The sequence below is a fragment of the Alternaria novae-zelandiae genome (genome assembly GCF_023758075.1).
Source record: "Alternaria novae-zelandiae strain BMP 2774 chromosome Unknown scaffold_24, whole genome shotgun sequence".
NCBI lineage: Eukaryota > Fungi > Ascomycota > Dothideomycetes > Pleosporales > Pleosporaceae > Alternaria > Alternaria novae-zelandiae.
This window is the reverse complement of record NW_026056984.1, coordinates 254,283-280,643: the sequence shown is the minus strand read 5'-3', so window position 1 is coordinate 280,643 and position 26,361 is coordinate 254,283. Positions and strand designations below refer to the sequence as shown.

Below are 26,361 nucleotides of genomic sequence, written 5' to 3'. Positions count from 1 at the left end.
GATCTCAAATCTCTACACTCACTCAACATGGCGCATGCAACTTTTGCCAAATTGCCGCCCGAAATGGTGGGCAATGTGTTCGCTTTCGTGAGTGATAGCAACTTTTACACTTATGGAGAGCGCTAACAACCCACGCAGATCCGATCGAAGTCTGACCAGAGTACCGTCTGTCTTGTCAGCCGCGCTTGCAGAGACGTGATGGTATCCACAATGTGGGAAACGCTTGAGATTAAGTTAAGCACCGCTTCTCCGAGTGCTCTGGCAACACTAGTCCATCCTCGCTCAGGAATTACAGAGCACATTCGAGAGATTAAAGTACTTGACTCAGGAACACTTGAATCAGACGAATCATCTGAGATAGAAGATCGCCTGAAGTCACTGATATTAGCGATTCCACAGGATCGACTTCGGGCTCTCACGTGCTATGTCCATCTCAGCACACCCACGGTACAACTGCTCTTGCAGTCTCAACAGAAGATTGAGACACTGGAGGTCTCTACTCCCTTCACCATCTCCGGGCTCCCAGAGCTGCCTGATTTCGCCTTCGAAGAACACTATGCATGGTCAACTTCCTCATTATCACATGTAACGGAAATGTTGCTTTACATTGTCCCAAACAGCGTATCAGAAAAGCGCATCTTCGAGGCCATACACTTCCTCTCTAAAAACCATTCAAAGATGCAGGATCTCCTCCTCTATTCACTAGCCTCGACAAAGACTGGTATGATCTCCTTATGCAGGATACTTCGTCATGCAAAAGGGCTTCCACTCTTCGCAAACCTTACAAGCCTACGACTTTTCAACCTAAGGCTTGCGAAAAGAGGAGACCCAGCAATCTCGAACAGTCTTGATCTCTCCAAGCTGTCTTGTCTACAGTTGCAAGGGTGCGACGACATCGTACCCTTCATAGAGTCACTGTCCTCATACTATGCTCGCGGCATTGGCGAACTGACATGGCTCTATATCATTCTTCCAGACCAGATCAAAGATCCACAAAGTTCAGTCCAGGCCATAGAATCACTGCTCAAGGTTTGCTCCAAACTCATAGAGCTTCAGCTGGAGCTCTCTGGACATGGCTTCGTTGCCAAAGAATGCATCTTGGCACATTGTCAGAAGCTCCAGTGTCTCTCGATAGGTACCGGGGGATCGCAAAGCCGTTATTTTTCTGTCATGGAGATGACGGCTATATTAAGGGCTTGTATTCATCTAAAGTACTTGGCCATCAACATGCCAGTTGTGGATCTGGGGTCTATCACAGAGCTCGGGACTGGCTTCCACCCAGAAGGAGAATTCGCGGATATGCTGGTAAGTGTGGTGCCGCATCATACGATTCTTGTTCACTAACAAAATGCCAGGCTGCACTCTCCATAAACCCTACACTCCACGCGTTCCGTATCCTCAATCTTCCCACGGTCAATTATAACGAAGATGGCGCAACGGTACCTGGAAAGACACAAGTCTACTTCTGCCAGATACTCATGCAGAACTTTGCCAATAAGATCTTCCAATTCATGGCAAACCGAGGATCTAATCTACGAGTTCTCGCCATCAGGCCTAGCTCAAAAGATGTTCGAGATGCTGGGAAGGACTTGGGCATTGACGCTAATGGCCACCAATGGCCCGATTATCACTACGCTCGAGGTCGGCTCACGGAAGTCACGGGCATGATTGGAGTGGTTGCGCATCCTTTGAGGAACGTTCTACAGGACTTTCCTGATTTGGTGTCGTTGTTTAATTGAGACTGAGAAGACAAATACTAGAGTGGGAAAACAAGGGCGCGAAAAGGTGGCAGGCCAGGAAACATATAGCATCATCGCGACCCTATCACAAGTCTTCAATCTCTCAATAAACACCTTTGACCCAAACCAGCTCCACCTCTCACACCCCAAACCCATCAAGCGGCGACTCCGTACTCTCAATCACAGCCGGATACACGACACCGCCCTGCCTCCTAACCTGATCCATAACCCGCATCACCACCTCCGTCTCCTCCAGTCCACAAACCTCGCTCTCCAGCTTCCCATCGCGAATACACCTCGCACACTCATCCGCCTCCCAAAACATACCATGCCCACCCCCCGGTATCTCCTTGAACTTATCAACAACCTGATACTCAAAGTCCGCGAGTTTTCCTCTCTTCTCATTAGCAGCGGGCGTTAACGTGTATGTCCGTGGCTTCGGCGCGTAATCCACCGTCAAGTCGCCCAAGGTCCCTTGTATCCTCACCGCATCACCCCCCGGATTAGGATATTCCGCATTCGGCGTGGTAGCAACAATAATACTCGTCCCCGCCACGCCCTGCGCCCCCGACCCCGGAAAACACAACAACACAGTCGTCGTCTCATCAACGCCCGTCTTACACTTACTAACCGCCGAACTCACAACCAGCTCTTCCCTCTCCCCCTCCGGTTGCACATGATACAACGCCATAAACAACCACGTTAGGCTATAAATCCCCAAATCCAGTAACGCGCCGCCCGCGAGATCGGGGTTCACCATCCTATGCTGCGTGCCAAACTCCTTTTCCACATCATTCCAGAAACTGAAGTCGGCGAAGACGCGCTTTATCTCCCCAAGTTTACCTTCTTTAACAATGGAGCAGACTTCCCGTGACAAGGGGAAGAAACGCGTCCACACGGCTTCCATCATGAACCTCCCCTTCTCTCTCGCTAATTTCCTTAGTTCCTGGCATTGCGCCGCGTTCACAGTGATAGGTTTCTCAACCAACAAATGCTTCCCCGCGTTGAGACAGAGGCGGGCAAGTTGGTAGTGGTGGGAGTGGGGCGTGGCGATGTAGATGATGTCGATGTTTGGGTCGGAGGCGAGGTCGGTGTAGGAGCCGTAGGCGCGTGCTGTGGGGGGTGCGCCGACGGATGTAAGAAATTCCTTGGCACGAGTTGCTGACGTGGAAGATGCTGCTGCTGCGACGACGTGGCGGATATCGGATGCATCACGGGTTTGGGGAGAGATGAGGAGGTCTTTTGTGAATGCTGGAGTGGTGTTAGGATGGGCTGGAGGAGGAAGATGGTGGGGGGTTACTTGTTGCTATACCTCCCGTCGCTACGATCAATTAGCCTTCTCTCATCGTGTGTAATCAGGCTTGGTTGTGCGTACCCAAGATACCCCACCTTAGCGTGAACGGCTCCGAACTCATGTTTGCGAAGTTGTGTTATCCCGGTCTCGAGACAAAAGAGGGAGACAGAGATGAGATGGTGAATACTTCTTTTATACCTCCATCGCTATAAACACAGCCCGATGCTACATGTCTCATGCGCCCTAGGGCACATTTATGCTGCAGGTACATCTGTGAGATGCAATAGTAGGGCGTTAACAACCTCTCGATTAGAGTACCCCGCAGCGGGCGGTTGCACGTCAGAGGGCCTGATGACGCGGGAAGCGGAGAGACGGGATGCTATCCGCCTTGTCTTTCGATAGCATCGCCAAATCAGATGATGAAAAAGATCTTTTTGGTCATGTTATAAGCGGTGAAGATTCCCTTTCCTTCACATACGACCATAGGACAATGAGAATTAGGCTTCCCGTCCGCTCAGCCATATACAAGCATTGTACCGGCGGATTAGTAGTTAGGTGGGTGACTACTAGCGAATCCCCGCTGTTGTATGTTTTTGCTAAAAAGTCCGTCTTTTTTGCATCGTCATGTTGTAGGCGCATCGAATTGCTGTACACTATGAGCATGGCATTCCAATTCAATAATAGTGATGCGTTGAATTCCGGGTATATACATTTTGAAGCCTCGTGGTCCCTCCACGTACCGTGATAACAATGCTCCAGCAAGAGTTCATAGCTCACTATAATCCTCCACCGTCCTCCGCAGTGTCGACTTCCTTTTACGGGTCGCGACTCGACCCGATATATAGCTTCGACTGCGACGGCAACCACTTTCCATATGCACCTTTTCGAAGAACACCCTAGACCTTGCGCATGGCAAGCTTCTTGCGTGCCTGGATCGTGTAGGCGTAGAGAGCGTCCTTGAAAGCGAAGAGGAAGGCGGCGGTGATGACACTCTGGGTGACCTTGGGTCCGATACCTAGCATGGGTTAGCTCATCTTCTCTCCTCCTTCGAATGCTTCTCCACATACCTCCATACAGGCCAGTGTATCCCTCCTCCCTGATGATGCGTCTGAAGGTGGTCAACATGTCCTCCCTCGGTCCATCCCTGCCCGCAACGTGCATCCTGCTCTTGACAGTAATGTACGGGTAGGTGATGCTGGTAGCCAACAGCTTGCCCAGCGCACCAAGGTAGAAGGCATCCTTGGGCGTGACCCTCCTCCGCTTCTCCAGCATCTGCTTCAGCTGCTCGAACACGGTGTATTGCAGAATGGGGTTGATGACCAAGACCAACGCCGGCATGACACCAGCGAACAGGCGCGCGGGGCCCTCATCGCGGACAAGGGCGAAGAGCGTGCCAAGCGTCGATGGCGCCTTCTGTGCGGGCGTAGGTGCGCCCGGGAGCGACTCGTCGGAGGCTTCGGATTTGCGCGTCGTCATGCGCGTGTTGACGACCCAGATGGGGTTGGTCATGAGGACGGTTGCGCTGCCGGCGAGGGCGCCTGCCATCATGGACTCGACCGTGGTGAGCTTTGAGGAGGCGCGACCGGCTTTGAGCGCAGCCTTCTCGAAGAAGGAGCGGGTCCATTCGTACCCTGATGCCGTCAGTACTCTGATGTATCGCTCAGGAGTGTTTTGTCGTACAGTAGTAATATACGAAGTTTGTGACGCTGATGCCGAAGAGGGCAGAGTCGAGACCGGCGTAGAGGCCTGCGACACCCTCGCGCTTGATGATGCGGCGCGCGGCATTGAGCGTCGATGACTGCGCGCGCTTGGATTCGACCTGGGCGCGGGTAGAGAGGGTGATGAGCGGGTAGCTGGGGGTTGTTAGCAGCCCGCATCGCATTGTCGCGATGGCGCATACGTCAGGGCCATGGACAGCAGTCCTCCACCAGCGCCAGCCAGCGCATGCGCAACATTGTCGCTCTGCTGAGCCGCCGTGCTCTGTGGCACCGAGGAAGTCGACTCGATGAGCTTCTCCTGCGCCTTTTCCTGTGTTTGAGACATGGTCGAGTGTAAAGTTTAGTCGCGCGGGAGCTGAAGAGGGGAAGCGGGCGGTTGTCGCGACGGGAGGAAGGAGCAGCCGGTAAGCCGATGGGATTGGGAAGGTTAGGATAAACAATGAAGGAGAGGGTATCAAAAGGGAAGCAGCTTCAAGTCTCGTTGGATGGTCTTCGTCTCCGCATTTGAGCTGCGGCTCCGGCTGGCTTGTGAACGTCACCAAGCATTTCCGGGGTAAGACGTACAACCGAGGCAACAACTTCCCCCGATCTAGTCGCATGCGGTAATCCTCTCCAAACTACCAACATGTGCAATCTCCTCGCTTCATGCACTGCACTACAAACATATAATCATCACTCTTGATTGGCCGTCGCTACTGGATTGTTCTGCAACTACCTCCCGTATATCCTCCTCTCTGCTACCCGAAACGGTACATAGAGCACCGCTGCCAGCACAACTGCTACCTCCAACCCGATGTCGCCCGTAGTCTCCGCGATGGGTCCTGTCCACCAGATCTGTCCCATGCACGGGATGATGAGGCCAAAGGAGAGCAGGAACGCGCCAATTGCCGCGAGACCGGGTGGCAGCTTGCTCGGCTCGTCCCACGCCTCGTCATCCTCGGTATAGGCCATGAAGCTACTGCGTCGGAACAGCACGTGTTCGGTGATAGCGATGCCAATGAAGGCCGCACTCCAGTACCCGATGACGCCGATAAAGTTCTCGAGGTTGAGAAAGAAACTCTCGGATGCCTCGACAGCAACGCCAATCACAATCCCAGTAATGACGATGCTGAAGAAGATGCGCGGAATGCGAAAAAGCCAGGGAAGAAGCATCTGCAGGTTTAGTGTTACGCTGTACATCGTTGCCGACAGGTTACCCAACATGCTAAAGGCAAGCACGACTGTGACGAAGCGACCGAATCCGCCAGCTGGCTGAAGCATGGCTGCAAGGACACCACTCGCTGCGTTGACGTCGTACCCAGCCTGCCATGAGGCAATGTTTGGCGTCGCACCTCCCATCGCTGCACCGAGCGTCATCAGCAGAATCGTAGGCAGCGCAAGACCGGTGTAGGTGTAGAGTGCGATCCGGAAGGGAGGAGCCTTGGGATGCATATATGTCGAGAAGTCGCTCGCGAGGGCAGCCCATGGAAGCATGAAGCTCGCCACGAGACCGCCAAACGAGAGGACCTGTGACGCTGTAGCAGCAGGTGCTGCGACTTGCTGGCTGAGACTGCTACCCCCGCATCCTGCCGCAATGATGAGTGCGGCCAATGCTGGGATCCATGCCCAGCGCTCGTAGTGATGCAATACTCCGAAGCCGCAGAAGGAGATGACCAGCGACAATATGGCGATGATGACGATACCCACCGTGGCGTTGATGGTTGCTCCGTCCTGCACCGCCGACAGTGCCATACCACCAATGACGCTGTCGACAACGCAGAACCCCGTCAGCGTTGCAAGGTTGAGCAATATCAACAGAGAAACAAAGTACTTCCCGAAGGAAAACCTCGCCTGCACCAACTGTCGCATACCCGTCTTCGGCCCCCACGTACACATGTACGCCACCGGCACTGTCGACACGAGGGTAAAGAAAAGAATAACCAGCGCCGCGTCCCTCAGACTAAGAGCAAAAGACATTGTGCCCACCATGCCAAAAGTCACACTGCATACCCGTTAGCCATCATGCAAGGCCACCACTCCTCAAGTGACCACTTACGGCAACGGATTACAACTCATGCAAAACCAAAGCGTGAAGATCTTTGAATACTGCGTCTCTGTCCTATCCTCATACGGCACAGGCGTACACCCTCTGAGCTCAACATCACCTTTCTTTTCCAGAAAACTCAGCACCCCTCTCCACCCTCCAACTCTTTCGTGCTTGCCCACCGTGACATCGCCATGTTGCTGCTCCACTCCCACGACCTCCCCAACCGAGAGATTGGGCCGCTTGATGTCTTCCTGTTCCCGCGAAGGAGCACCACTCCCCACCCTGCTACTGCCTACACCTCCATTCGGGGCGTCTGCCATCTCTTTTCCCGGACGTGTTGGTCTCTTGGCTCGCAGCAACCGTTTTCGCCGCTCCACCCCGAGATATTGCGCGTGTAAAGTTTGTCAGTCGTGCGTAAGGGACCCGAGATGATGGTACAGACGCCGTTGACGACCCACTCGCTATGTCCGTCTACGGCTTGCAATGCGAAGTAATAGTGTGAAACTGGCTCAGTCGTGTGATGCGATAAGGCCCGGCGCGACTATATACCTGAATCATTTGCTCCACCCAGTACAACGTCGTTATGACTCTTTGCTTACCCCATAGTGGCGGGCTTGCGACTATCGCGAACAGAGATTTTTTGCAAACACGACATTTCTGGTTCGCGCATCCTGTGCCCGGCAAGGCTAGATGCGCACCCGTTCGGCACCGAGCGCTGCAAAATCGTTTCAATGCACGAATGCACGCATCCCACAACAAAGGGTCCATGACGATCTGGCCCACCTCGCGCGCTGCTAAGCCGACAACCGCATGATAGCCGTCTAATAACCGCGCCTTTGAGTGTCTGCAGCCGTAGCTTCAGGATGCTACTCCGACCATGACGGAGGTGGATGTGCGATGCGTATGCCGTGGTGTGCATGAGGTCTTGTCGGCTGCATGCTTGCTGCGCTGCGCAATGGCCTGATTATAGACGCGCTTGCCGACTTCTCGCCGGTCTGCCGGACCTTCCCCATGGTCTTGACCGAGATGGGCGACACTCGTCCAACCACACTGCGTGCGGTGCTTGATACTCCGACGAGGGCGTGTAGCGTCCTCGGGGAGAGTGATGTTAGTTATCATGGGCGTTGAGCGCTGCGGCGTCGCCTTGCATGAGGCTGTCCCTCTTCGCTCATCTCCTTCTGCTGCGCTCATATTTGGAATCTGGTTATGGCTGCCGACCAAGAGAACAAGCGTGAACCTATACCGGTCGACGAGGCTGCTGTTGCACCTGAGCTGCCGGTGGAAGGTGAAGTCGAAGTCCCATATAGTATATACACCAGCAAAGAGAAATGGCTCATCGTAGCCATGGTCGCGTTGGCGGGGTTTTATAGGTACATTCTTTCCTTTCATCTCATCTCAAGATACACACATGGAACAACAACTAACACCACCTCAGCCCCCTCCCCGCAAACATCTACTTCCCAGCCATCCCAACCCTCGCCCGCGCCTTCAACCAAACCTCCGAAGCCATCAACCAAACCGTCACCGTGTACCTAGTCTTCCAAGGAATCAGCCCTATGCTATGGGGCCCCATCAGTGACCGCTACGGCCGCCGCCTCGTCTACCTGGTATGTCTTAGCATCCTCGTCGCCTCGTCCATCGGCCTAGCCCTCTGTCCAACCAGCCACTTCTGGCTGCTCCTCTTCCTGCGCTGCTTCCAGTCCGGCGGCAGCGCCAGCACCATCGCCCTTGGCGCAGGCGTCATAGGCGATATATCCACGAGCCGCGAAAGAGGCGGCTACTTTGGCATGTTCAACCTCGGTCCTATGCTCGCTCCGTGTATCGCACCTGCGATTGGAGGAGCGCTCTCGCAGGGTCTAGGTTGGCGATCCATCTTCTGGTCCATCGTCATCATGGTGGCGGTTTGCCTGCTATGCATCGCGCTTTTCCTCCCTGAGACCCTGAGAAGCATTGCGGGTAATGGTAGTATCCCTGTGCCCCGCCTTCAACGCGCTATCCTCCCTATCGTGGGCCAAAAAGCAACGAAAGAAGCCTTCGACCCGGATTCCCGCGCTAAGGCTAAACACTCTGTTAATCCCTTTGTGCTCTTTACGTACCCTGATGTCATCGTCCTGTTGACTTTTACCGGGCTGGTCTACGCCGTCAATTACACAATCACCGCCACCATTTCCTCCGCTTTCGCGAAGATATACCCGGAGCTATCGGAGACGGTGCTGGGACTTTGCTACCTTCCCGTCGGCGCGGGTATGATTCTAGGTTCTACGATGACGGGCAAGATGTTGGATTGGGAGTACAGACGTATTAAAGAGCGGTGTGGTGATAACTTCACCATCGAACACGCCCGGTTACGCATAATGCCCTTCTACCTCTCCCTCTTCATCGTCTGCGTCATTGCCTGGGGTTGGACGATACAGGCTAAAGCTCATATCGCTGTTCCCCTCATTCTTGGAGTTATGCTAGGCTGGACGTCCATCGGTATCCTCAACACTACCATGACACTCAACATCGATATCCTGCAATCCCGCAGCTCAGGCGCGACGGCGTGCACGAATTTGGTGCGCTGCTCGCTGGCTGCTATCCTGGTGTCTATCATCGATCGCATGGCGAGTGCGTGGGGCGATGGCTGGACATATACGTTTTGGGGCGGTATATGTTGTTTGTTGATGCCGCTTATGTTGCTGGAGATCAAGATGGGGCCGGTGTGGCGGAGGAGGCGCGAAGCCAAGGAATTGGAAGATGAGAAGGCATGATCTGGTTGTTGGGGAGGGATTGAAAGAGATTGAGCAACGGATTTTGGTTGGAGAAAAGCATTATACCCTTTCGTTGAAAGTTAGCATAGCGTTGGATAGTATCGCTGAGAATCGCATTTCTTTGCAGATTCATCACGTGTTTTCGTTGCCAGTGATCAGGGTGAGTGAAATATCTTTTGGTCCTGTGCAAGAAGGGATTAGCTAGACTACCAAGACCTCACTCCACCATTTTCAAGCTCTGTCCTCTTTCCTCGTATCACCATACCACTCCTTTCGATCAAATCCACAAGATCCTCACACCTCTCATCTCCCCACCGTAATCCCCCCACCACACCATCCTAACCCCCCCTCGTAGGCACAGGTTCCTCCGAAGCCAACGGCTCCTTTGAAACACCATCCTCCACACCATCCTCCACACCATCCACCCTCCCAAACAGTTTGTTGCAGTAGTGACCAGAACGACAAGCAGGTCCGCAAGTACCCGGTGGGCAGCCATAATCCGCTGCCGTTACCACGGGAGGAAGGGAAGCAGAAATTTCGTCGGGGATGTGACGGGCATTGATGTCGACGGTGTTGGTGAGAGTGTTGGTGAGGGTGACGACGTAGACTGGGTTCGTTGGGTTTGTTGGTTCAGCTTCTTGATGGGCCGTGGTATCAGTGGCAGTGACGACGTAGACTGGATCATTCGGTTCAGCCTCTTGACTTGGATTGACAGCGTCGGTGTTGGTGGCCGTGACGACGTAGACTGGGTCAGTCGGTTCGTTTTCTTGATGGGCGGTGGTAGCGATAGTATCTGTGACCGTGACCACGTAGACTGGGTCCGTCGGCTCAGCCTCTTGACGTTCATTGATATCATGGGTTTTGGTAACAGTGATGACTACAATTGGGTCAATAGGTCCAGCTTCTTTAGTGTTCGTGTTCGTCATGACCTCGACTAAATCAGTCGGTCCAGCTTCTTGACGAGCGGTTACACGCTTAACGTGGGTGACCGTGACAACGTAGACTGGCTTCCCACCCGCTTCAGCCTCTTGACGAGCGTAAATATCTCTGGTAGCCGTAGCCGTCGGGGTGCTTGAAACATGACTTGCGAAAGGGCAGTCAGGCCCAACCCAACCTGACGGACAAGACTTCGTAGGCTTTGGCGGTGAGACGACAACGCTGCAGTCGCTTCCCACATGGCCCGGAGAACATGTCGATGTCGGTAACGCCTGACGAGCGACTAGGCGCTGAGACCGGCCTCCGAGATCTTCAGACGCGACTCTAGGCGCATGAGTGGCGTTCGCCTGCCTCGCGACCCACCTCTGAGACCGTCCACCGCCGTAGTCCGGGGGGAAGATAGTGCTAGTCGCCATGGGCCAGCAAAAATGTATATCAGGATTATCGTCCCGCGTAAAAGCAGAAGAATGACATCCACATTCGTACGAGGTAGAGCAAGTAGGTTTAGACTTATCCGGTCCGCATTGAATATGCGTAGAGATCGCAGTCGCATAAGTCTTGGAGTCCCAAGAGGTGATTTCAGTGCAAGTCGCAGTAGTTGGCAGGGCCTGGCGACGCTGAGCGGTGACGCTCATCCGGGTCGGCTTGACCGAATCATCGAAACCCTCGGAGGGCTTAGGGATCTCGGAGTCCCCGAAGGTCTTAGTCTTGGAAGGCTTGGGCGGCTTGTGCGTCTTGATGGACTTGGAGGTGTGGACGCTGGCTCGGGTGTGGGACTCGACTACGGTGAGCTGGCGGCGGTGCGCGGTGATGGTGCGGGTGAGCTCAGTGGAGTCGGTGGTTTCCTTGGAGGTGTAGGCGTTGGAGCGGGCTGGTGGAGTGCGTACTGTGGTGCAGTACTTGGGGTTGTTGCACGGCCTTGTTGTTAGGGTGGTCTCGCTGCCTTGGCTCATGGCGAAGCCGATAAAGCCCAGAGCGGTGACGCAGAGTGTGGTGAACTTCATTTTGGCTGTGATGGAGTTAGTATGGAGACAGTGAGATGTGTAGGGACTTTGTGGGTTACCTGAAGTTGATGATGTTGGGGGAAGGAAAGAAGAGTGGGTAGAGAGTGGAGGGTAGAAGGAGAGGAGCAGTAAAAGAGGTTTATATACACCTTCACTGCAATACAGACACGATAGTCTGATGGAGACACTGCTCGGTCGGTACTCACCTCCGTTGGTGAGGATTACGTTTGTGGTGATACGGCGGTAAGAGACGTGAGTGGTCCGCAGACGCGATGGGGCGGGGACGCCGGAGTTCGGGGTGAACCGTTTGCTGAGAGATTAGTGAGTAATCGAGCACGAAACACCTGCGACCTAATAATATGCCCGATTTACCATGAGCGCGCTCATTTCACCGCGTACGATGACAAGACGATGAGTATCAAATAGATCAATAATAGAGTAAGTAGGTTGGAGAGTAGGACAATGTCTGACTGTACTCGAGATAATAATAATGCAATACTACTCAGACTCCGAAGCGCGCAACTCTACCTGTATATCCGTGTAATAAATATGCCCCGTCTATATCAAAAGACCCTGTGTAAAGTTCTCCAGTGCAGCCCGATACTGCTGACTATACTCGATGATAATCTGCTGCTGGTACCAGCTATGTCGCGCATTGTGGTCGGCCACAAGATTATGCGCAAGCTCGTGACAGTACGTGCAGAACCAACTGTCCAGAGCTGTGAGCTTCCCTTCTTTAGTCTGGCATCCGTCGCTATGCAGGGCGATAAACCAAGCGAGGTTGAAGAACAGACTGCCATTCATGTTGAACGCCACCGTGTTAGACTTCTTGTCGAGGAAGATATTTACCGCCGCAGGGTTGACGCTGAAGATTGATGTGAGGCCAAAGATGAGCGGTAGGAATTTTTGGAGGTGAGATTGCAGGTCGGTGAGCGGCGCCGTCTCGTCGCGGCCATAGTAGATGTCAACGTGACGGCCAGAGAAAGGCACCGAAAACGCTTTGTGCAGGTTCTCCCATTGTTCGCCGGTACAGTAACCTCCACGGTCGAGTTCTGTCGGGTCCTGGTGATGTTTGGTGTTGATGTTTTCCATACCAGTGGGCCGACATTCCTTGATAGCATTCTGAATGTTCGACTTCGTGGCTTGGATGTCGCGACTGATCTGAGGGCCGTCTGTACCCTTGGAGGAGGAGGAAGCTGCGCTAGGCGCGTTCTTGAAACCGAGCTTCTTCGCCCAGTTGTTGATGAGACCCTGCTCCTCTGGTTGACGGCCGTGATTGGCGATCTCCATGCCACCCTCTGGACTGCCAAATGCACCAGGCATATGCTTGCCTTTCTCGGGGGTCTCAGGTGGAATGTTCTCTCTTTCTTCAGACTTGACGTGACCAGACTTGGCTTGTTCGGCAACTCGCTGCTGTTCCTCTTCTTCGCGCTCTTGCTCGGCTTGCTTGGCGATACGCGCTTCATGCTCTTTCTTTCGCAGGATGCGCTCGACGTTGATACCCTTTTGCTGGAGTCGGCGTAGAGGCTCAGTCAAGATGCGCTCTAGCGCGATGGCGTCGTTGCGCTTCGGCCGCGATACAAGTAACCTTACCAGTTCGCTTGACACCTCGTAGAGATCGTATTTCGGCGTGATGCTAAGCACGTATCCCGTACCACGCACCTTGATGATGACAGCCGATTTACGTGAGGATGTTGCGACATTGCGTTCCGCTAGTGAATAACGGATGGAGATATCCGACACACATTGCACCGTCAGATTAGAACCCAGCCACTTGGCGTCATGTCTGATAGCCTTTGAAGAAGCATCGCGTTCATACTCGTGAAGGAAGAGACGTACACGCTCCAGGATGTCTCGTCGAAGATCTTGAGCAGGTGTCTGGTCGCGCGCTACTGTGCCGATGCGTTGGTCAGTCTTGACCAGCTCCGAGACTTTCTGGACACCGAATCGAGCGTAGAACTCCTCGAGAAGCTCTTCCTGTGGGGCTGCGATGATGAAGTCGCGGAACCGGGTCATATAGTTGACGTTATCGATAATCACGATCTCGCCAGCTTTGTTGAGCGACCACTCGCGATGGACGTTGTCCTCATCAAGGTCATCAATGTCGTCTTCGCCTGCATCGGCGACGTTTTTACTATCCTCTTTGATATCGCGGTAGCCAAGAAGCAACCTCGATGCTATAAGTGATTTGACCAAATCCTTATCCTTCCACAGATTCGGAGCATGTTCGGCCAGCTTTCTCAGCAAATCGAGATATTTCTCTTGCCCAATGGTGTTGAGGAACCGAGCAGGATTCTTTGCGAGGAGGTACGCCAGATCGTGAGTAGTTGGCTCATGCTTTGCGCCAACCTTGAGAAGGAAGACTGTAGCTTCCGCGCCATAGTGCACGTAATCGAGGATGCCACGATACTCCTGATCACGACCTACGAAAACATGCTCGGGTGGATCGTAGTGATGGATGCGCATCTCGGTCTTGCCAGTTTGATTCTTGGATCTATCTTCGAATCCGCTGCAAGCGGGGTCGAGGTAGTACTTCCGAAAGATTGGTACGATGTTGGAAGTCGCGAGGTTCTGTATGAGTCCTTTGTATTGATCCAACTCGGATCCGCGCGAAGCAAGATAGGCAAACTGCATTTCTGCATCAAGCTTAGTCTTGGGTGGAGTCTTCATCAGGTATTGAACACATGGGCCTATGCTCGGATCACGCTGAACCCCCAGCTTCTCGGCATGACTCCGAAGATCGCTTCTTAGGATGGGAAATCCTAGACATGCTGCGTGCTCATTGGTGTAGCACTGGAACGGACCAACCAACGCCGGGAACGGAGCCTGTTCTGTCGGCAAAATCGGGAGGGTGAGAGCAGCGAATTTCTGGTGCTCCACAGCGTAATTGTTCTTGTAGTAGTTCGTTAACAGGTAGTCCATCGCACGCATGTACAGCTGGAGATCCTTGGCTTGACCGGCGCGATGGAGTATGTTTGCAACGGTGATGGAATCTGGGCACTGTCGTAGTCCGAGACGCAGCAGCAACACGCCCTCTCGTGTAGTGGGCTTGAATTCGAAAGGCAGCTTGATCTGAGTCAGGCCTAGAGCTACAATGGCCGGGTCGGGGGCATAAAGGTCTGAAGCCTTGAACTGCTCGCCAGGTTTTACTAGCGTACCATCTCCTGGCAAGAACGCTGTCTGCTGTAGTCGACTAAGATCCTTCGCAGGTATCTCGTTGATGACCGACGCGAAGTAGCGAATAAGGTCAACGTGATTCCAGGTCGGCTTTTCGGATTTCTCCGACTGCTGCGCGTCGCGACTTCGCATTCGATCAAACACCATAGGAAGATCGATGGTCTTCCGAACACCGAGCGCCAATAGGAACTTCTCCTTCGAACCCGCAAACGGCGTCACAGTTGGCAGATCATCAAACAGCTTAACAGTAGGGAAGTACGACTCCGCCGGTCGCCGCATGCCCATCTTCGTCGGCAAGATCGTGTGTGGGGTCAAAATCTTGACAACAGTCTCCTTGGAATTTCCATCAAGCTGTTCCCAGCACTTGGATGTCAGTGTTAGCACAGAGAGAGCAAGGTTCTCATCCTTAGTAAACTCGTCTAGCTGCGGGCGTGTTGTCATGTGTCGAAGCCAGCGAACCATTGACAATTCCACCCAGCCGAAGAGTTGCAGTTGTTTGATCGACATGCCTCTGGTGAAGGAGAAAGGAATAGTGTCTGGCGGAAGAGGTAGATGTGCACCGATACGCGCTGGGTTAACAAACGTGCTAATATCGCCCAATGCCAGTATCCTGCCAGAGTTCTTTTCTGGCTCAATGTCGATATTAGCGACTGTATTTTCGAACAAGCTACGAGAGCCGGGCACATCGATTTCGCCGCTTTCCAGCTTAGATCCACACCACTTAAGAAATTCGGAGAGTTCATCCTCGCTAAGTGCTCGTGACTCTAACCCTTGACGAATATCCTGCATTGTGAGCTCCGTGATGAAACCGCGATTGTGTAAATTGAGCATGAAGTCGACTGCTGCATTCGCGAGTTCTTGTGGGACCATGGGTACTTCTCCCAGGAAACTTAGAGTTTCTGCAGGCATACGCACACGCTTACTGGACATGACGCCCTTGGTCGAAAGGATGTCGATGGATCGTTCCTTCGAACAATTCCAGAACGCCTCGTCGATCTTATCTCCAAGGGATGTAGAAGGGTGCGATGATTTGGCCGTGTATTGTTTGAACACGTAAGCAGTCTTCGTGATCAAGGTCTCGATGGGTTCCTTGCCGAATTGGGTCTGCAAAGCTGCCAATTCTGCTGCGTAGGTGATGCGACAGGCCAGCCCTGCAACACGCAGGAGCTCAATATTCCAGGTGGAGATGTAGCGAGCGTTCATGTCGACATTCTCGCGCTCAACCGTCGGGATAAGAGATGGCGCAGAGATGTGCGCGAGGTAGCCAGTCGTCTGGGCAGTCGGAAATCCGATAAAGATTCGACCAGATTTTGTCGGAAGGACTTCTGCAAAGATCTTGTCGGCAAGCGCAGCTGAACTGCCAGAGCCCGTAGCCAGCGTGGCTGACGGATCTTGGTATGGACAAGTCAAGAGAGCGATTTTGGTCGTCTTCGGAGGTGACTTCTTAGTTGCGCGCTCAATCTCCGCAGCGAAGTTTCGTGAGACTTTAGTGGCTGCCACCACAGTGCATACTTGCAAGAAGATGGTGCCAGTCGAATCGCCTGCTATCTCTTCAATAGCATTGGTCCTCTCGGCCGCAGGTTTGACGTTCTTCGTGGGCGGCGGAGGAGGCGCCGATGCGAATTTTGAGAAGAAACTCCGTAATGAAGTACCCGCATTGCGAACTTCTTGTTGTACGAGGTCGGCAGCTTTCTTTGGGGGTATCTGAGCAGTAGCAATGACGTTCATCCAGGCAGCATCAATTTGAGAGTGTTGTTGCGTGACATCAGTCACCCGCATCAAGCCGCCTTCGGTTTCAGTCTTCAGTCCGTTAGGCACACGGACCATTTCCGGGGGTGATATCTTCTTGGTGAACGACGCAACGACGTAGTCGTCCACGTGAAGCTCGATACTTTGCAGACCAACGAATGTAAGACTCGTGGCCAGGAACTGACACAATGTGGGCAAATTCGGAAGCTTTGATGGGTTGTAAGACGCAGATTCGACCTTTGCTTGCCGGTATTCCAGCATGAAAATGGTGTCTCTCGATTCATGTTCAGCCGGTACTGGGGCGGCTTTGGTTGAAAGCATATTACCCTTCCAGTAAAACGCCATAGTCCTGTCTCCTGAAACGACGAAGGGCTCATCGCAGTCGGCGAACACGCTGTAGAATCCGACACCGAAAGCTCCAATCTTCGTTTCGTCCGGATTACCGTCCGCGATGCTTTTCAAACGACTCCAATCCGCGGGCGTAAATGGCTGACCATTGTTGCTAACAACGAGACGCTTGAGGGTGTGATGTTGAATGATGTGCTTCAGTAGAATGGGGTCATCGGCGCCTTGAGGGGTGGGAACAGTAAGAGATGGGTCGGTCTCGAATTTTATGATGACTTGATCTGCCTTCGCATCTGCAGCATTTTGTATCAATTCTCGTAAGGTTGTGTGCTCGCTGGAGTAACGCGCTAGAACTTTGTCTATCAAAGCCCGGGTGTTGACCGTGACCTCGCTGTCGAAGCCATCGGCCATCGTTTGATTGCGCAGCCGCGCAAAATCTATCGCTGCCATTTTGAAGGTGCCTTCCGCAGGTGTGCAGCACAATGTTTTGTAAATCTGAAGCTACGGTGGCGATAGGTTTGCTAGGACCTCGGAGTTTGTTGTATCAAACAGGATTGTGAGTCTTCCACACGTAAAGAGGTCTTTTTGATCTACCCCGATAACGGTGCCGAGTGAAATACGTCCGGGATGCGGATGTGCTTGTAATGAGAATGTGCTCGTGGACCAGGCAGCGTGTAAGAACCGTGGGCGGCGGTGGCGAAGACAGGAGGACCAGCCAGACGCAGAATAACGTTACGCAACAAAAGACAAACTCCGGATATGCTCACGCTATGCAAGACGTAGGAAACATATCAAAGAGGACAGTGCAGCCTGGTGGGAGGCGAAGGGGTGTGGGTGAGATGTCGTGTTTCGTGTGGCACTTGTTGTTGCAGGCGCTGACGCAGGGGCCAAGACCGAAAGCGGCTTAGTCTTCTTTGTTCGGGCCACCGCCACGAGGCCGAAGCTTTGAGGATCGCCAACCGTTTCACCGTCCGAACATTCGACGCATCATGCAAGCACCCGCCAGCACAGCGTCATCTTCTTGATCGAGCATATTGTTTTTGGCCACTAGGTCTTCAGCTTCCAGATGTTGCGATGGCAGTCGACCCTCTGTCCCCGATCGCGCCTGCGCGCATTAGGGCCTTGCTTCTCCCCGTGGGTCGCATCAAGCGTTCGCGCTTCATAGCCTTTGTCGACCTCTTGCAGCAAGAGTCGCTGGTTCGACTGGGCGATATCAGCCCTGATCCGCGACCTGACCGGAGTATGAGCCCTCATGTGCCAAATCAGCTCTGATGTTTGCTGATCTTGGCAATGATAGATATGTTCTCTCCTTTAGCATGGCCTGACGGAACTTTACTTTATGACTTATCGACTTCTTTGCCATCGGCATCTCATCTATCACTGTCACCTTTCGAACAGTTCAGAGAGCCTCTACTGGTCATCGGCATTGGAGACGCGTCCGAATATGCCTGGCTGCAGCCATCACGTGGGACTGACGGAACCCCAAGCACGACATTTGAAGAACCCTCAGCCGGCGATGATGAAGCCAATGCTATTCAGTTCGGTATCGACGATCTCAGAGAACAGTTTCCTCGGGCGTATCTCCACAGCATCATGCTGTTTGATTCAGCAACTCCATCACGACATCCGCGCCTACCACAAGAGACACTCTTGATCCCACCAAGATCACAGCTAAAGACCACGACGATGAAGACTTTCATGTGCGATCTGACTGCAACCTTGCTAGCAGAGATGACCACTCTGGCGAAGTCCATACAGGCACTTCCTACTTTAGTTTCGCCCGCTTCTCAAAATGGCACAGCGGAGCTCACGCCAAGCTGGGCCGCATCTGACTCTACTTCGCAATTCTCGCGTCGCAACTCGCAAACACCAAGTGGGAGTAGACCGGAGTCACCCGTAGGAAATGCGCTGAAGGACGGTCACCGCGCGTCAATGCCTGTCTTGCCATCAAGTTCCGGAGGACCCCTGTCTACCGAAGACCCTAGGACCGCTTCATTGAGCGCACAAGGTACACGCACACCCCCGACAACCTTCGACGAAATTTCTGGTATCAATGCTGCCAATACGCTTCACCAAACAAACAGCAATCCTGCCAGGCCCAGCTCCGCAACCAAGAACGCAGCGGACCGCGTGTCGATTACAGGTTTTGGTTCCGGCGGGGTCGGTGAAAGAGCTCGAAACAAGGGACGCGGTCGTATCGGGATCGTGATCGGTACCTTGTACATGTGCGCAGGCCAGTGGGTCGAGGCTGTACGAGAGCTTACAGAAGCCGCGACAAGAGCACGTGCTCTAAGTGACCATCTGTGGCATGCTAAAGCTCTCGAACATATTATGGTCTGTATGCTTCTCTTTGCATGGTCAGGCATGGACTTCCAGGTTAGTCCAACTCTTATATGACGTCAGTCTGATCATCTTACTGACCATCAAGATACCCCCAATCTGCTATCCGACATCCGATAAGTCTGGAGGTAACAAGTCACCTACTCACACACCGTCAAGCAGTGTCTCGGACGTGTCGACTCCCGCCAAACCCCACAAACATGACAACTCACTGGACGCTCTGAACTCCATGCTTCCAGATATGGTCAACATGATACTGAACCTATACACCCGTGCGGCCAATTTCGCTGGCGAATCTTTGCCGCCGCTCGCGTTTTCAGAATGTGTAATACGCTTTTCCAAGTTGCTGGCCGCCATCAACTTATCCGGAGGCTTTCTAGATGATGATGCATTATGCCAGCTTGTGCAGAATACGCCATACAAGCAAAAGCCACGCCTTTCGGTTCCGAGGCTTAGTGTACACCCTACGCGTAATGATATAGCGTCTATGCTATTTCGTGCATTACCTGGACCAGCGGAGAGCTCGGGCATGAACCCCACAGACCGCGTCGTAGTGCTTGCTGGCGTTGCCTCGATCTTATCATCCTTAGGGCTACAACGCAAGAAAGCCATCGTCATGAAGGAGTTCATCACATCTTTGGTTCCTGGCTTGATACAGGCCCGCAAGGTTGGTGCAGCAGAGATGGGAGTACATCCAGCTGCTGGCCTTGCAGCTCTCAATATCGCAAGCGGCGGTAGCTCCGGGAGTGGTGCTCTCAATCTAGGCGAAGGCGAAGTCGAGAATGGGATTGAGGAATTCCTAGGCTTGCTAGGCCGGATATACGGAATACCGAATTCGAAAGGAAACATGCCCAATATCGGGATGTCCAGTCAGAGAGATGAGAACGCGGAAAGTGCATCGGACAGTATTGCTAGTCAACGCGTCGTCGACACCATACTGGCGATATCGTCTTTGCGCTCTTTCGGAAGTTTGAGTCTCAAGCTAGAGATATTACGAACGTGTCTGAGTTTCTGCGAAGCATTACCAGACTTTAATGGCGTCCTCCATTTCACTGCGCTCTTGCTTCGGGTGGCGGGTCCCGGAACAGCACCGAGACCTAATAGCACCGACGTGTTCGTCTCTCTTCCCCGAGATGAGCAGATCCGACTCTACTCCAACATTTCAAGAACCGTCACTGCCGCTAAGAAGCTTGGACTACAACATGTAGAAACAGAATACTGGGATGACTTCCTCGTGCGCGGGTTGTTCATCCTCGAGGAAATGGAACCTCTCCGATTGACTCAAAGACAGGGGATCGAGTTGAAGTCGGACAGCCAAGGAAAAGACGGCCCTTTTCTTCACAATGCCTGGCTGAAGAAGCCGCAAACGAATGCTGCAAATACAGTTCTGGTTGCGAATGAGCACTATCGCTTCGTCATAGCCATGCAGAATCCATATGAGTTTGAGCTTGGCGTAGAGTCGTTGAAGATAGCTGCTGAAGGTGTTGAGTTTGTCGCGCTGGAGGAACACTTCCTACTGGGCCCTTACAGGACTCAGAAGTTCCAGATCACAGGAACTGCGCGAACTTCAGGGTCGTTGAAGATCATTGGATGCTACGTCAAGCTTATCGGCTGCAGAGAGCGGCTGTTCCCCATATTCCCAGAGCCATGGAAGCCGAAGAGAGAAGCTAAGATGAAGCGCATGGGCCTCAAGGCATGTTTAGGGGCACCGACATCCCGGCCCTCCTCGGCAATCGCACCATCCATCGACAGTAGAGCAACCTCTCAGCCGAAGCCAGAGTCTTTGATGTTCTCGGTAATCCCAGACCAGCCCGTCATTATAATCACCAATGTTTCATTACCGCAGTCAGCCGTCATGGTGCTTGAAGGCGAAAGGAAACGATTTACTGTTACAGTGAAGAATACTTCGACTGAAACAACTGTCGACTTCGTCCACATCTCCTTCCAGGATACGGCGACCACTGCGATACAAGCGGCGACTTCCAACAAAGACTTGCCCGCAGCCGAATTGCATGAGTTGGAAGTCCAGCTCGCCCATCATCCGTCCTTGCGCTGGTGCAAGGATGAGGCCGAGGAATCACCGAGCATCAAGCCTGGCGCTGAAGCGCAGTTCACCATCGAGGTTATCGGTCGCACAAGACTGACGGATGCGACTATACAAATTGACTATGCCAACCTTGGAAAGCGAAGATCCGAAGTAGAGGAGCACTTCTTCACCCGTCAGGTCTCTGCGCCCATCTCAATCACTGTAAATGCAAGTGTGCAGCTCCAACGTCCAGACATAGTACCCTTATCCGGCGACATTGCCTGGTCTAGCGATGCATCGTCAAGCTCGCGCACTCAATCAGACGACGAAGCCTCGCAATCACGGTCGTCTGGAAAAGCCGACGGTCATCTTCGTTCTTTCATCAGTCAAAAGCGGAGTGATGATAGCGATGAAGAGTACTGCATGCTCCTCCTAGACCTCAGGAACTCCTGGCCAAATCCGCTCTCGATATTGCTCCAAGCCCGAAAGCCCATGGTTGATGGCAATTACACCAACGACTCCTGGGACGAAGCGCATAGTGTGAACGAAGTCATACAACCGGGGCATGTCAGCAGAGTCGTCATGATCCTCCCAAAGGTCTACTTGAAAGCCCCACATGCGGCCGTACCATCGCTCAACCCGGCCAACCAACGCCAGTTCGTCGTTAGCACGAGCAAGATCTCTCCCGAAACCGAGCGAGCGAGCAGAGAAGCTTTCTGGTATCGCGAAGAGCTACTCAAGATCGTGCGCGGAACCTGGACGGAGGATGGTAATGGACGTCACGGCGAGCTGGAATTGCGCAGCATCCGCTTCACGCCACGCATGGTCGAAGCTATCAGGCTTGACGATCTCGCCATCGAAACAACCATCGCCTGCGACTATCCTGCAGCGGGCGACGAAGAAGTTGTGCGACAAGTCGGTCGCGCAAAGTTCGAGGTACAGATAGACGAGTTCCTCACCATGAAGACGTTCGTCCGTAACCGAAGTCCACGCCCCATCTCGCCTATACTCAGACTACAGCCTCACGTCGCTGGTCTCCCTCACAACGTTGCCCTGGATCTAGACAAACGCTTCTCGTGGACAGGTGTGCTGCAGCGCAAGTTGCCGGTCATACAGCCTGGAGAGACGGTGGAGTCTGAGCTTGGTATCGTTGCGTTATGCGGTGGTACATACGAAGTCGGCGCAACGGTCGACGAAGCGGAGTTCATCAAGATGAGTGGTGGAGACGAAGACGATAAGAAGAACGACGATCAAATGCTGCTTCAGGGTGGCAATGTTCTGGGCGAGCCGAAGTTGCGAACTTGGAACATGACGGAGCCGTGTACTATTGTTGCGAAGAGATGAGGTGGGGAGGAGGTTAGACTAGATGGATGAGATAGATCTTATGATGCTTTGTTTCACGTATAATTCTCCAATCGACGACAGTTCCTTGATCAGGGGATGACGAGCAGCAAACGCTGAACAATGTATATGGGTTGACACTCCGAGCGCTTCTGACATGAGCCAAACCGCCCCAGTATGCCCAATTTACTAAGTCTCCCTACCGAATTGATCACACTCATCGGTTCGTTTCTGAGGGCAGGAGTCATAGGCCTTCTCCGCCTCGTCAACAAAGAACTTCACACAAAGACATGGCGCAGCTTCTGTCTTCGCTTCCAAACCGTGAAGGTATCTCTAATTCGCATCAGCATACAAGCACTGAGTGATGCTACGTCATCCCCCGACATCGCCAACGAGATCAAGCACATGATCATCGGCACCGAAACCCTTGAACAATACGAACATGCACCAACGTCATATCCCCGTGCGCTGCGTGCTATGATAGCCAATGAGGGCAAGGCCGTCGACTTGCGCATCTGGCTGCAAAACATCATCGGCCAGAAGCTGCCGAATCTGCGTACAATCACATTAGAAGACCGACCCGAAGATCCAGATAGCGAATACTATCGTCCAAGTATAGGAAACGTGGAGCTCCTGCGAAGAGCTGGCGTCGATTTGAGCTTGAATGGACCATACGGTCTATCAATCTGGGACAATCCCCGTCGAGGAGACGATCGATCTTTCCCCGTGGTATCGCGATTGTTGGTATTTGCGACTGTGTTTAACATGCTGCGGTATCTAGACACAGAAAGTATGGTAATGGATTTTCGGATCGTGATTAGAGGTCATCGGATTCGGGGGCAGGAGGAAAGCGATATCAAAGAAGCTTTTGACATCACGGATAGATGTACTAAAGAGGTACTTGACGCTCATCTTACCCAGATTACGGTGGGTGAGGATGAGAGTAGGTATCTTGTCACTGATCGATTTTTGGAGTTTGTGCGGGGTCTTCGCGATTATGCGCTAGGTAAGGGTATTCTGTTGATTGAACGGTCGGTGGACGGGCGATTTGCCTGAGCTCACAGGTGATGAAGGGCGTACTTATTATCTCAATGACCTGCGTTGCATGATTCTTTAGGGAGAATGATATTGCGCGAGCTATCGCTATTCGCAACAATCAGTTGTCTCAAGTTGCGAACCCTCGTCGCCTACATGCCGCTCAACGTCTTCTTGTTGACCAGGCGATACTGTTACATGCGTCTCTGCCGGGATACCACTAACGCTCATGTTCTCCAGTCGCACGGGCGCTTGACTTGCTGTAACCACCAGGCGGGTGAGCTCTTCCAATCTTGCCTTGACTTCTGCTTGTTGCTCTATAAGCCGCTGTAGCGCCTCTTCACTCCTATCAGCTGAACTACGCACCAGTTAGCGAGGAAACATATAGGCAGGGCGCATGGCTATACTCACGAGTTCGCCATCGAGACCTGAAGAGAGAGTATCTGTGATCGCAACATCTCCGTGTGACGCACCTTTTCCAAAACCATCTCTCGGACTCGATACCAGCGTATTAAGGTTGGAGATGAACCAACTGTCAATATTCTTTGCGACGCGTTTAAGAGTTTTTTCGGATATTCCCAGTGGCTGGGAAGAATGTTCCAAAAGGGCTGAAAGATATTTTCTATGGAAAGAATCCGAACCTGCATTTGCAGAATCTCCAAGAGTGCCCCTGGATACGCTCCACCTCGGCCTTCAGCATCGCGTAAGGAGGATAACACAGGCCGCAGGATAGTAGCTTTCTTAACAGCTTTATCCATGTCCATAGCGTACCAACAGTAAATGTAGATAATTATCTCCGTAGTACTCAAAGACACGCTCAGCTTCTTAAGCCGGACAGCATCGGTTTCTTCGTCCTGAGAGTTGCGCCTGTCCCATCCCGAGAAGGTGGGGCTTGGTGGAAATGGTGGCGTCGGGATTGGTGTGGTTTCCTGGACCATCTCCAGGAGATCGTTGACATTTTTTTCGACGGATTTTCGGATGGTTTCTAGTTCAACCTTGCCATTGCGCAAAGACAGGACACGGACATAGATGGATGCCAAGATAGCCACGACAAAGGTGAGGAGGCCGGCGATGTTGGCGGTGATGGAAAGTGGGCTATCCTCCATTGGGAATGGCGCGATGACAAGCGTGCCCGCGGGCGCGTAGACCGATTCAGGCCGTAGTTTGAGAGAGATAGAAAGAGTGTGGAGAGTGGAGAAGCGGCGGCGCTCGGTTGACCTTTTGTTTACGACAATGAGAAGAAAACAAAGGTACACGTTATCGCCAGGGCAGGCGTCGCAAGAATCTTCAGCTGCCCCTCCGCTGGAGTAAGCGGCAGCTACGTCGTGGCGTCCACCGAGGCTACCTTGTCTCGCATGCACGCTTCAGCCTTGCAGCGCATGTTTGTCAATAGTCACATGTCAGTGCTGCAGCATCAGTACTATATCTGACAGCTTGATAGTTTTCTGGACCAAGTCCGCACTTCCCAGTAGATCAGCAGATTCTCAGCCACGCAAAAGCCGGCAGGCCACTCGATGGAACCCTCACGGTAAGCCAGGTTATCTCTCGAACATCCACCGTTGCGACGTCTTTTCTGAAAAGCCACACTCGACAAGGTTCGTTGTTCACAGCGCTCGCCTCAACCCTTCTGGCTCCGTCAACCGGGAAGGCGCGAGCAACAGCAACACATAAAGCGCATCACCGTTTTGAATGAACGACTCAGCCGCCCAAGAGTGCACGTATGAGGCTTTTCGGTGAGCCTAATATAGTGGTGAGAGATGACAGGAAGGAGAGGACAGGCTGACGGGCCTTTTATGTCTCCAGCAAGCGAACTCTACCACATCAACAAAACGCAGCTGTCTCTCGAAACGTCTGGCCGCGACATCGAAAGGCTCCATGTTTTTTTGGAGGCATATGGCGTCGCTACCACAGTTTTCGGCGCCCAAGCTCATAGGACTTCCGTTCCGAGTTTTGAGGACGCAGCAGGAGCGCGCATACGGTCCTTGTGTGGTATTTTGAGGTAACAGTGTTGCACTAGTCATGAGAGCTATGTCGTATTGTTTGAGTAACTAGATACTTAAGAGCGAATTCCGTGAAGGAAGCAGAGAACCATGGTTGCTCGATGTGCGTCGTTTGTTGTCGACGCCAACCGCAAGTCATGTCGTCTTGAGTTTTTGTTTTTGGGTATTCGTTATCGATAGATGTATCGGTGGGGGATGACTTTCTCGCTCATGCGAGCAAAGTTTGTGTTTTTAGAAGAAGAGAGGACGAGCAGCCAAAGCACTCATGGCAGTGAACCGATAAACTTTTGGGAAAGAGCCAGAGAGGCCATATCAACTGGGAGACCCCGATTTTGGAAAAGCCAACAAGAGCGTGGAATATAGAATGGAGAAATCTATCAGCGAGGGAGGAGCTTTTATACACGCAGCGCTCGCGCTAGTCATAGTTGTAATCGCTGGAACATTTCGGAATCGCATCATGAGACTTTTGTAAGATCGCAACGCGCCGATCATAGCCGGCGTCTTGGCATAGTTTGTTGCACAAGACCAGAAGTCGTCATGGCACGTGATAACCTGGAATTTTGATATGTGAGTAGAATGTAATTCTTGAAGTCAGATCGACAAGTCGGAAGAAAACATAAGCGTCGCCCACAGGCGAGCCGAGTCATGGCATGGACAAAAGTGCGATTTTGGAGGAGAATGGGAAGAAATTTAGTGTAGAAGAAAAGAAGCAGAGGACGAGCAGAGTATTTTATATGCGATCCACCGTACCGCTGAAGTCATGTTGTACGCATCTTGGATCTTCAGAGGCACGCTGCTCATGTATATACCCCACAGTCGTCTTTCGGAACGGGTCCTGGTTCTCTATAAACCCGGCCTCGATGCTTTTGGCGACAAGAGAA

The 26,361-nt window shown here is 52.8% G+C and overlaps 8 protein-coding genes across 8 annotated transcripts; 4 read left to right on the top strand and 4 right to left on the bottom strand.

The window, feature by feature from the left end:
• Positions 1-210: 210 nt before the first annotated feature.
• J4E88_009452 (uncharacterized protein) lies at positions 211-1,739 on the top strand (the record flags this gene model as incomplete). Its single annotated transcript, XM_049403053.1, has 2 exons — positions 211-1,305; positions 1,356-1,739. The coding sequence occupies 2 exons, from the start codon at positions 211-213 to the stop codon at positions 1,737-1,739; spliced, it is 1,479 nt and encodes a 492-aa protein (XP_049251181.1).
• A 2,190-nt stretch (positions 1,740-3,929) lies between these two features.
• On the bottom strand, positions 3,930-6,806 carry J4E88_009451 (uncharacterized protein; the record flags this gene model as incomplete). The annotated part of the gene is made up of 7 exons (XM_049403052.1): positions 3,930-4,048; positions 4,101-4,664; positions 4,714-4,886; positions 4,934-5,061; positions 5,316-5,340; positions 5,467-6,732; positions 6,787-6,806. 7 exons carry the CDS (start codon positions 6,804-6,806, stop codon positions 3,930-3,932), a joined length of 2,295 nt encoding a protein of 764 aa, XP_049251180.1.
• Positions 6,807-7,983: 1,177 nt separating this feature from the next.
• On the top strand, positions 7,984-9,527 carry J4E88_009450 (uncharacterized protein; the record flags this gene model as incomplete). The annotated part of the gene is made up of 2 exons (XM_049403051.1): positions 7,984-8,147; positions 8,213-9,527. The coding sequence occupies 2 exons, from the start codon at positions 7,984-7,986 to the stop codon at positions 9,525-9,527; spliced, it is 1,479 nt and encodes a 492-aa protein (XP_049251179.1).
• Positions 9,528-9,865: 338 nt separating this feature from the next.
• Positions 9,866-11,467, bottom strand: J4E88_009449 (uncharacterized protein; the record flags this gene model as incomplete). Its single annotated transcript, XM_049403050.1, has 1 exon — positions 9,866-11,467. One exon carries the CDS (start codon positions 11,465-11,467, stop codon positions 9,866-9,868), a length of 1,602 nt encoding a protein of 533 aa, XP_049251178.1.
• Positions 11,468-12,025: 558 nt separating this feature from the next.
• J4E88_009448 (uncharacterized protein) lies at positions 12,026-17,188 on the bottom strand (the record flags this gene model as incomplete). The annotated part of the gene is made up of 1 exon (XM_049403049.1): positions 12,026-17,188. One exon carries the CDS (start codon positions 17,186-17,188, stop codon positions 12,026-12,028), a length of 5,163 nt encoding a protein of 1,720 aa, XP_049251177.1.
• Positions 17,189-17,812: 624 nt separating this feature from the next.
• On the top strand, positions 17,813-22,448 carry J4E88_009447 (uncharacterized protein; the record flags this gene model as incomplete). The annotated part of the gene is made up of 3 exons (XM_049403048.1): positions 17,813-17,978; positions 18,036-19,114; positions 19,167-22,448. The coding sequence occupies 3 exons, from the start codon at positions 17,813-17,815 to the stop codon at positions 22,446-22,448; spliced, it is 4,527 nt and encodes a 1,508-aa protein (XP_049251176.1).
• A 174-nt stretch (positions 22,449-22,622) lies between these two features.
• On the top strand, positions 22,623-23,380 carry J4E88_009446 (uncharacterized protein; the record flags this gene model as incomplete). Its single annotated transcript, XM_049403047.1, has 2 exons — positions 22,623-23,058; positions 23,367-23,380. 2 exons carry the CDS (start codon positions 22,623-22,625, stop codon positions 23,378-23,380), a joined length of 450 nt encoding a protein of 149 aa, XP_049251175.1.
• A 208-nt stretch (positions 23,381-23,588) lies between these two features.
• J4E88_009445 (uncharacterized protein) lies at positions 23,589-24,586 on the bottom strand (the record flags this gene model as incomplete). The annotated part of the gene is made up of 2 exons (XM_049403046.1): positions 23,589-23,838; positions 24,252-24,586. The coding sequence occupies 2 exons, from the start codon at positions 24,584-24,586 to the stop codon at positions 23,589-23,591; spliced, it is 585 nt and encodes a 194-aa protein (XP_049251174.1).
• Between the last annotated feature and the right edge of the window lie 1,775 nt (positions 24,587-26,361).